This window comes from Rhipicephalus microplus, chromosome X (assembly GCF_043290135.1).
Source record: "Rhipicephalus microplus isolate Deutch F79 chromosome X, USDA_Rmic, whole genome shotgun sequence".
Taxonomy (NCBI): Eukaryota; Metazoa; Arthropoda; class Arachnida; order Ixodida; family Ixodidae; genus Rhipicephalus; species Rhipicephalus microplus.
In genome coordinates this window covers 431,301,234-431,312,359 of record NC_134710.1, presented here as the reverse complement: position 1 = coordinate 431,312,359, position 11,126 = coordinate 431,301,234, and the positions used below count along the sequence as shown (strand labels likewise).

Below are 11,126 nucleotides of genomic sequence, written 5' to 3'. Positions count from 1 at the left end.
CCTAACCACGGGGGTTGCCTACATTGATTTCCAAGGTTTGTGCATAAAAATGTGCCGATCTACGTTACTGGTTAGCGAACGTCGTTTAGCGTGTTCTTACTTTTTATAACCATGTGTCAAGAGCACTTTACGCTTACTTGTGCATGCAATTTCCGAGAAAATACTAGAGAAAAATTAAATAAGCAAGAAATAAGAAAGATCCTGTGAACTATTTTTTCAAAGCAGGACGCTAAAAACATTCTAGTCTTTCAGAAAATGATGCAGATGAAGTCATTTATTATGACACTTTCTTTGTTACAATTTGCAGTGCTTCAAGAATAAATAAAAATGATTTTGACTCGGTCTATGAAACAGTGATTTGCATAAACCCAACCACATCAGTTTGGCAGAGCAGTGCAGCTCATATGCGGGAGGTAATCGGATCGCATGCTTCTATTACCAAGAATTTACTGCATTTTTAGGGGTGAAGCATTATAGGGACTAGCATGTCCTACTATGTACCGGCATCCACACTTGTAATGACACCACCTACTACACAGTTGTGAAAAAAAACACACCTGCACCATCAGTATATCCATCTGTGTACACATGGATCCGTCTGTCCATTCAGGTGTGCGATCTTTAGACTAGTCGGCGACTCCAACGTATAGACAATTTGGACCTTAGACCTTGTTTACCCACTCGTCATCATTCACTTCGTGGAGACGGGTGGAATTTTCGCTGATGGCTATTAATTGCAGCTTGGTGCTTCGCTGCCCACTTGTGCGTACATTTTCGTGTCTCTGCATGGAACCATACAGAGGCTATAAGGTCTCTAAGTGTTGCTGCATTTATCTCTACCTTGCTTCAAAGCGGGAAATCGCAAATATTGACACAAAGGAGACCGTTATAATGCCCGCGCTACTTAACGTGCCCGCGGTTCTTTAACGTGCCCGCGGTTCTTTAACGCGGTTCTTAATGCCCGCGGTTCTTTAACGTGCACCCAAATCTGAGCACACAGGCCTGCAACATTTCTGCCTCCATCGGAAATGCAGCCGCCGCAGCCGGGATTCAAACTCGAGACCGGCGGGTCAGCATCCGAGTACTTTAGCCACTAGACCACCGCGGCAGGGCCGGTCCAGGAGAGATCATTCGCGATATGAACACCTAAGTACTTATAAGACTTTGCGGATTGTAAAGACGACCCTGATATATTGTAATTAAAAGATAGTGTACTCGCACGTCGTAAAAAAGGCATTAATTTGCACTTGAAACCGTTTAATGACATTTGCCAACTTTACACCGTTTTCAATATTAGTTAAATTGGATTGCAACGTAAGTTGTCTTGGTTACAAGTAATTTTGGCATACAGCACAAAATCATCTGCAAAGAGACGTATGTTGTTAGTAATGTCGGCAGGCAGACCATTGATATAAATAAAAAACAGCAGTGGGCCAAGTACCGTACCTTGTGGCACGCCGGAAAGAACAGGGGTTGTGTTAGATTTCGTGGCATTTACTACGACAAATTGCTTTCTTGTTCTGAGGAAGTTTTCTATTCAGTTGACTGCAAATGAATCTAGATTTAGCCGTGCCAGTTTGTACATTTGACGGCGATGGGGTACCTTGTTGAACGCTTTTTAGAAATCGAGAAAAATTACATTGGTTTGAATATTGCTGTCGAGATTAACGTGTGAAGGCGGCAAGTTGTGTTTCGCACGATAGCCCTTTACGAAACCCGTGCTGTGCGATGGAAATGAAGTTATTGCGCTCAAGGTGGTTTATGATATTTGTTAAAATTATGTGTTTCATAATTTTTGATGGAACGTAAGTAATTGAGATGGGGCGGAAGTTCAAAGGTGATGATTTGTTACCACTTTTATATGTGGGAATAATCTTTCCTTGTTTCCATTTGATGACAACACAGCTAGATGACAAGGATTGAGCGAAAAGCAAGGCAAAATGGCACTAACAGGAAATTTACCATTTTTCAAGATTTTGGAGATCATTTCGTCCGGTCCGGTGGCGGAGGATAGTTTCATATTTTCATTCATGTGAAGAATTCCGCTGGGCGTGATTAAAATCGGGGGCAACGGTTCTGAAATTACTGGATGTGAGGAGAGGGAGGGGTTCATATCTGCTTCTGTTGTGAACACTGAAGAAAACGCCTTGTTCACTGTGTTTGCAGTGCCACTATTGGTTAGTTCAGCGTTCTTGTCATCATAGACTGTTATCTTGATTGGTGGAGATAGGTTGACGGCCTTCCAAAATTGCTTGGGGTTATTTTGTTAACATATTTGTTGGTGTTATCTCGAAGAAGGTTCGTTTAGCAGCGAGAATAGTTCTTGAAAGCTTTTTTACTGCACTATGGTATGCTTGCCACGTGAGTTGATCATTTCTGGCCATTGATTTCCTAAACAATCTTTTCTTTCTACTTATTTTTTTAATTGAGTTAGAGAACGATGGCGCTGACTGTTTGCTTTGAATAGTTACTATTGGAACATACTTGTCAGTCAATTCTTGCATTTTATCCGAAAACAGCTTCCAGTTTTGTTCTACTGAGCGGTTGCAATAACCGCTCAGTAGTTATGTTCAACTATTATCAGGAGGTAGCGCCACCTCTGACATATATAAATACGACACTCACTGAAATAAAGCTGTTCTTGTGCGGTATGGGTTGAGTGTGTTCGTTGTCTTCAGCCACGCCGTGTTGCCGACGGTACAATTAGCTACCTCACGGTATACCGATACCATTCGTACGTGCATTAAGCTCTGCAGCAAATGTGGCCGTGACTGCAATGGCTCGCTTGAGGTCAAGCTTTCACGTGCACTCCAAGGTCTTCAGTGCTTGTCCTGATGCGGTGCCGCGGCTGCAATGCCGTCGCTCCGGGGCTCGCAGCCGAACCACAGTATGGGTGGGCCATCGTACACTGACCTCTGCAATGACACGGTCACGAGATAACTGGTAGAGCGATTTATGTAATGTTCAGGTCATGCGAGACGTATTAGGTCTTTCTACAGACGATGCGGCCCTCCACAACACGAAGCCGTTTATTAAAGCTTTTTTCGAGGAGAATGAGGGGTAGAGGAAAAGGCATGTGTATGAAGGTTTGAAAGTGAACCGCGTAGAGGAAATTCAGTAAGGAATGCAGAGAGAAATCTCAAATTTTACAATTTTTTTGCCGAGTAACCTACTTACGAGCGGTAGGCCGCCGATTGTAGAGTTCACACAAACTTACCACCTCTCTCTATCTCTCTGTCCTTCTCTAAGAATATAAGTTTAACCAAAAATCAGACAAGACCACATGTGACTGGGCGCCTGACACACCCGCGCTACGCGATGCTGCAAGATGCTGGGGCAGTCACGACACATCGCAGCGGCTGCCGTGATTATGTAGTGAACATTGTCTCAAATCAGGCAATGCTAGTGTATTTCGACTGTCTGAAGCATTTGATTTCGGGTAAACAAGTCCCCTGCCACGTTCCAGACTAAAATGTTTGGCTCACATGTTCGCACGAGTCTTGACTACCGATGAACAGAATTTTATCACATCCTCTCAAAGCGTCGCAGGACCCCTTTTGCGTCTCGCCTTAGGGTCATCATGTCCTTCGCATTTCGGTGCTAATATACATTGTAACGAAAAGCTAGCCTTAGCCGGGTGGTTTAGAACAGCATGGATATTTACGGAATAACAATGAACGAGAATATCCATTTTAAGCAAAGATGAAGCCTGAACACAAGCACATTTTTATACTTCGATGCAGGGATCAAAGCTAGCTACAATTAACAGTTAACGGATGTAGAGCACAACGGGAAATCCGGATCTGTGTTTTGTTAAGACAGGATAGTAATAATTCATTATATCACTGTTTCGGTTCAAAGGCCTGCTACACATTCAAAATTTTCATTCAAGAACTTGTGGCCAGACCTTATTTACCAAGCGCACAAGAATAGCTGAATTTGCGCTTACCCTACTAACCCGGTCCCACCAGCTGCCACGTGTGACGATGTGCGCCATGCTTCTGCTGCTTCCAGGAGAGGAACTCAGAAAGTGCGGCTCGATGCGATGACCTCTGCGGCGGAGACTTTCGGCTACTTCCTCAGGAAACCCTTCTTCCAGATATAATGGGTCACTTAAAGAAAAAAAAAAGGGGGGGGGGGCAAGCGTCAGGAACGTGATCAGTTCATCAAGTGTATGGCTATATTGCATCCTCAAAAAATGCTAAACTATCTTTTTTTTGGTAACATGCTCTAAACATATTGTGGCAGACACCACGATTTTTGATGCTGAAGGCAGGCCCTGTTTCATGTCGTTTTTCGCCTTTTTCTTTTGGTATATATTGTCAAACTTGCATATTCACTTTTGATGTGATCAGATTTCACCCACAAAAACTACTACCGCTGCTTAACGCATGCTATGCCACAACTTTTGCAGATTTTGCTTAAGATCATTCTGTCAAGATTACGCTAAGGTCACGAGTAACCAAGTTTACCCTACATCTAACGCGAGCATGTAAAACAACCGATGCATTCCACAGATAAGAAGATTACCGAAGTCTTCGCTTGCCTGTTTCGCTGCGCGTTAAGTGTTGTTGCTCTTATTGGGCACAAGATAGTCCTATAAATAGTATAATCTCTACCAGCTGTGTTTTACCCTATTTCCTGTCACAACCACGTGACAATATCTATCTGAAATCAATCTTGTGTACATAATATTCACTGATTTAATATTTTTTTTTAGTTCACAGTGGTTACACAAAGTTTTTTTTTTATATGACACCAGAGACATTGTGAACTATATGGTAGCTTAACTACATGACACCATAGTTGTACAGCATCAAATATATTATTTTATTCAGCTTTTTTGAAGAATAATACTTATTTGACCTGGACATAGACAGAGTTGGTGAGAAGCACCAGAGAACTTCGCTCGCACAGGAGGAAGAAAGACGAAGTCGCCAATGAGCGATATTCGCACGGAAGGCGCGCGGCTGCCTATTACATCTACAATCAATTATTGTGGCTATTCAATCACAGGTTTAAGTATATTTTCTTGTGTAATCTTTTCAGTTAGCTAGTGTTAGTCTTACAGAGTACTGATATCAAATACCAACTACTCGAGCATTCAATGCACAGTGAGACTTCAGTATTGGTAATCTATAAATTCAAATATTTTTTATTGAAATAAATATAGTAAAGGAAGCAACTGTTGAACTGTAAGTGATGCAACGAAGATGAAAACAGGTTTTAAACTACGCAGTTCTTCAAGGTTAAATTATTTTCATTCATTTCAGGTGAATTCATTGTTAATTTATTTAGGATTCATTTATTTTTCATTTCGGCCCCATCAAAATGCCACTGCCGTGGCCGGAAGTCGCACCTACGCACTCGAGCATAGTCACGCGACACCATGCGTGCTAAGCTATACCACAGTGTTTAACTACCCGGCTCTTGTCTCGGAAAAAAAAATTAAACGACACTTGTCGCTGAAACTTGAATCGCAACGCATCCAGGGGTGAGCCCATGCTTTGTTTTGGGGCAGTGCATTCAGCACAAGAAGGATTAAAGAAAAATTGCTGCAGTGGAAGCTCCTGCAATGCCTTGCCAGCAGAAGTGAAGCCGCCTTTTGCCACTGCCAAGATGGCGGAAACATGCTATTTTCTGATAGTGCCCACTTAATGATCAAGTGGCTTTGATACGTTATGTAAATGCTACGTTAGTTCTATATTAAAGGATAGTTGTTCCCGACGAAATAACACACAGAAACAAGTATGGATGACTGAATCTTCAAAGAACTTTGCCTCCAATTAGAGGCTCATTACGGAAAACTAGTAACTTTAAGACGCACTTGGACCACTATGTGGCCCAAAAAAGTTCCCGCATTAAACTCGTTGGGCGTGCGAGGGAAACGCTTCGTTTTTAATCGCTGAACGGTGATACTTTATCATGCCCCTGGTAAGATGGCTGCCACAATTACCATCTTGCCAGAGGAACGGCTTCACTTCTGCGCAATCATTTCCACTCCAGCAATTTTTTAGTCCTCCTTGATTCAGGATTACGATGTCTACCTAGCAAGCAAAACAGCCATTCGACTTTGTCTTTAAGGGCAAAAACCCACTCAGACACAGGATGCTTGTCTGATCCCTCCGCACATAGGATGAGGTTGTATGCTAAAACGTTTCTACCAACTTGCAGCTAGCACTGCACTCACCTCGACATTCACTCAAGGAAGTGTAAAAAATGGAGGAGGGCATGAAGTGGGGGTATGTCAAAACTTTCGACAAACTCACTCCACCCTTAAGGTTCTGGCATCGCCGATGTACAGCCTGGGTGCATCCAGCGCCGACTGTGGATCGAGGCCGCCTTCTAGCATGGCGAGGAAGATCTGCAGGTCGACCTGTGGCTGCGTGTATCCGCCCATGGTGCCCAGTGCGGCTAACCAGTCACCACTTGCGTCGTCCGTCACAAGCACTGGCATCAGTGTGTGGTAGGGCTTCTTTGAGGGGCCCGCACAGTTCGGGTGACCCGCCACGGTGCTGAACCCGCGGCCACGGCACTGCAGTACGACGATGTGAACTTCATCATACATGCAATTCGGTGTCTGTCCTGCCATGTGCTACAAAAAAGCGTCAAATGAACTCGGGAATAAAGGTATTTTCCACGCACACGAAGTGTGCCGAGGTTAAGTATTTTGCAATAACCGTGGCTGCATGTGATGGGTGCTCATGCCCACGTAACAATTACATTTAGTCCCATGGACCGGACTAAGCTGTCCGGTATCCACGTGGCGTCATACCGGTTCCCAAGCAGTCCGATGATGCAAGCAGTAAACGAGATTATGTGCTTGGGCTTTTAACTGTGCAGTGAGACCTAAGCAAGGTTGCTATATACCTCCTTTCCTGTGTGTATAGGTTTGTTTTAGACAAGCAGAATTGTGTCAAAGCTTTTGGACTAGAGTGCCCCATCGCTACCTGTACGATTCGGGCACAGTTCGGCATATGAGGTTACCACATTTTTGTAAACGCAAAAATATATCCACCGTAAAAGAGAAAGAGAGAACGAACGAGTAGACATGTGCACATATTAAGTAGGTGCATATCCGATTGGCTACAATGCACAAGAAGAGAGAATATTGGGAAACAGAATAACATCAAAGAGAAAAACACATCGAGAACAACGAAGCAACCACGTACACCAAGTTGTATGTAATCGATTAAATATAATCGATTACTTGCATTCTGTTACGTTTTTGGCATCATTAGATTAACATTTTTTCAATGAAATGGACATTTATTCAACTTTATGCTTTTTTTTTCTATAATCAATTACATGTAACCGCTACATTATTCGAAAGGCAGTAGCAAAAGATTGCGATTCTAGCTAGAGTATTTGGCTCACACAACAGTAGCGTGCCCGCAGCTGTAGCACGTTTTGATATACAAACTTTAACGCACTGCACTTGTTTCCTCACCTTACGCAGGTCACGCGGCCTCTACTGTCTGCACTGTATACGGTATGGTCCCACTGTTCAGTAATCAATCTATTTCTCCCGAAATTCATTCTATAATTTTGCCTACAGGCCCCATCATTTGAACCGTTCGGGCACCATAAAAAGGCTTGGCACAAATACCATGTACGTGGTACGTGTAACCACACGCTCGATAGTCTAGTGGTCATAATGCTCACTCGAAGGTCACGGAATCGAATTCCGCCAGCAGAGGTCGCATTAAAATTGAGGCGAAATGTGAGGGGTCCATGTATCTTACTTTAGAAGCACGGAAGAACCTCGGGCAGTCACAATTTCTGGCTCCCCTCCCCCCTCTCACACTACGGCATCGCCCAATCAAATTGTAGCTTTGGGACGAAGCAAAACCCCAATTGCTGTTCAATTAGATTTTTAATTTCGATTTCAGTTCTAACATGCAACCCCGCGAAGTGATGCTCCGTTGCGCGCCTGCTTGTTTCGCGAGCAACGCGGCTAAGGGGCGCTACACAACTCCATTTTTCTCTCTTTTCATCATGTACACAGTTGTGGTGCGTTTGTACAAGACTTGCTCGGGTAATATAATAGTCAAAAAACTTTGCCCTTGAGTGGGAGGTCCCTGCAATGATACAAAGCTCGGTCAAATGGAGTGGTACATTGGCATGTTAACTGGGCAACTTCCTAATAAATAATAATTGAAATGTGTAAAACCATTTTAGGGGGTTTTAAAGGGCCTAGTTTCTTTCCGTGCATTCCGAAATCTACGTATTGTGTTCAATCAAAGCACTTAACTACGAGAGCTTCCAATATGCTAATTTTTTATCAGTGTGAAAAATAAAAGAAAGAATATCGGTCAGAGAACATCGACTCTATAGAACACCGCGAAATGCACACTAAAACATACCAAAGACGAACATCATATGAAGCAATGTCGCTAACCATGCACCTACACACTCGTACATGTAGCCATGATATTCTGACCTGTCATTCAGTGATTGTGATGATTTTTTCGCTCTAGGTTATTTAACAATAAATAAAAAAGAGGTGTATAATGAAGGGCTCATTCTATTTGTTAGACACAGTACTAATGAGAACAGGCAGTGCTTCAAAGGAATGTATAGGAGGTGTTATATGAAGTAATTGTAACGTAAATGCGAGGATAAAAGAGTGGACGAAAAAAGTGCATTACACCGGTAGGATCCAAACCTGCGACCTTCGAATAGCGTGTCCGATGCTCTTTCACTGAGCTATGGAAGCAGTCACCTATCCGTCCACTTTATAGGGTATATGCGCATTTAACGTGGGAGCGTCAGTCAGCGCCTCCAGTAACCATGACAGTGAGTGTGGCAACCTTTCTTTTTGTATGTTGGCGTCACGTAGAACGTTATCTTACTATGGGCTGGCAGCTGACCATTATTCCCTCGCATACTGCCTCAAAGCATTAGGTCTGGCAGAACGAAACCCTCGCTATGAATGAAGGAAAGAAGTGTAAATTTAAGAGTTAGTTTTCGCGTTCAGACACAATATTAATGGGAGACAGCAGACAACAATACCTACGAGATTATTGAAAATGTTATTGTAAATAATTGTAACGTCAATGTGAGAAAAAAAAGTGGACAAAAAATTGCTTGCCACTGGCAGAGATCAAACCGGCCCATATATACCATAAATGTAGGTGTATACCTTAGAAAGTGAACAGAGGGACGACTACGACCACCACCGTATGCCAGTGGTAGAGCATCGGACGCGTTATTCGAAGGTTTCTGTCTCTGTCGGTGGCATCTAATCTTTTCGTCCACATTTATTTCATCATAATAACATTACAACTACTAATAACGTCCCCTATACTTTTTCTGGCATCATTGTTTGTTAGTTTTCACTAATATTGTGTACAACGAGTAAAAACACCAGCCCTTAAATTTAATTGATAGATTTGATATGTGAGGTTTAACGTCCTAAAACCACCATATTATTATGAGAGACGCCGTAATGGAGGGCTCCGGAAATTTCAACCAGCTGGGGTTCTTAAACGTGCCCTCCAATCTGAGCACACGGGCATACAACATTTCCGCCTCCAGCGGAAATGCAGCCGCCGCAGCCGGGATTTGATCCCGCGCCCTGCGGGTTAGCAGCCGAGTACCTTAGCCACTAGACCACCACGGCGGGGCAGCCCTTAAACTCACGCTTTCCTCCATTCATAGCCCGGTATATATAGCCCAGCAAGAGGGTGGGAAACGGAAGTGAAGGTTACAGTGGAAAAAGCAGAAAGGTGGGGGGGGGGGGGGGGTAGACACAGCATAACCGTGTATAGTATAGCAAGGTTGGTATACTGCGGGGAAGGTGAAAAAAATACAGAAAAAAACACCACCAGCCCCCTGTTTCTTTCATCTTCGAATTACTAGTGTGCAGCAGATGCCCCATTTTTTTTTTCAATCTCTTACCCCCCCCCCCCCCTCGAAAACCAAAAGGATACCTAAAATTCAGCAAAATTTTGTTTGACACAAGGGTGTCTTGGCCGCTCTAAAGCACTTCAAGGGTGCTGGATGGTTTGCAGCACGGTGCATCAATTGTTAAGAAAACAGTGGGCGTATTGAGAAGACGTGAAGCAGATACTATCCACGGCAATTTTTTTTTCCATTTTATCATCATGTGTGCTTCTGTATTTCCACCTCCTAATCTTCACCAGTCGAATTCATCGCCAGCAGAAAACAGCATACTGGCAGTAATCTTCTAGGGAACGTGATAAAGATTGCATTTCTTTATTAAAATGTATTTCGTAGCGAGAGGCTAACGAAGGGGCATATTAATAATGCGGTGGCGAGCACTAATAGCTCTTTCAAGAAAAATATGGCTGAAAGTTACGGCGCATACCAAAACGACAAAATAGCTTGTTTAGTACTTACATGGACACTGAATCCGTACTGCTCAACAATTGCGCATCCGAAGCCCAGGAAGTTGCTGTTGATGAAGGAGCAGGCGTTTCCTCGCTCGTCGGCTGTTACCAGAAAGACTGTGTGCGACTGCTCCGGAGCACATGGCCAGTCCACTTCACTCCATTGCAAGGCGCTGTGGAGACAGTAGCGCGTCTTATTCAGACATCGACGCCCCCGCTGAAGCGCGGGTAACGGATAAAGACCAGAATCACACAGACTGATCAATCACATGCGCTTCCCGTCGGCAGTTCGGCTGATCAGTGTTATGATTATACGAACTCTCAGTGCCAAGTTCAATGCTTTGGAGTGTGAATTGTGTATGTATAATGAACGCAGCTCTCTTGCTGGAGTTCTTCTTGATTGAAAATTGGCCTTTAAACAAGACGGAGCTTTAAAATCTTTGTAACACATGTCGTTTGTGTAATATGCAACATGAAAAGTGTAGCTCTAAGTCACGTGGCAGAAATGTCATAGAATGCAAGCGTAAACAACATGCGGCATGGGATAGGATTCGACATATTACGAAAGTGAAGCATGTCTTCACAAAGATAGTTGAGCGTTCATTGTGCAGTGCTTGATGATAAGGTCGAAAGGAATGAATGCTATAGCAACAAATTGTAGTGACACGCGAACAATGGCAAGGCACTCGAAACTTGCGGCACATTCCTCAAGCAAATGGATGCTGAAAAGAACATACACAGGTGGGGTGTGAGCTAGCATCAGGCCGACAC

General features: G+C 43.5%; 1 protein-coding gene across 2 annotated transcripts in view; it reads right to left on the bottom strand.

Moving 5' to 3' along the window:
- Positions 1-256: 256 nt before the first annotated feature.
- LOC119160913 (glutathione hydrolase-like YwrD proenzyme) overlaps positions 257-11,126 on the bottom strand; it is a 39,948-nt gene continuing 29,078 nt past the window's right edge. For both annotated transcript variants that reach the window (XM_075880452.1, XM_037413186.2), the window contains 4 exons: positions 10,366-10,528; positions 6,270-6,535; positions 3,950-4,112; positions 257-2,915 (listed from right to left, as the gene is read on the bottom strand). In XM_075880452.1, the coding sequence (XP_075736567.1) occupies positions 2,820-2,915; positions 3,950-4,112; positions 6,270-6,535; positions 10,366-10,528 (688 nt within the window). In that variant the 3' untranslated portion in view covers positions 257-2,819. The remainder of the gene's footprint in view (positions 2,916-3,949; positions 4,113-6,269; positions 6,536-10,365; positions 10,529-11,126) is intronic.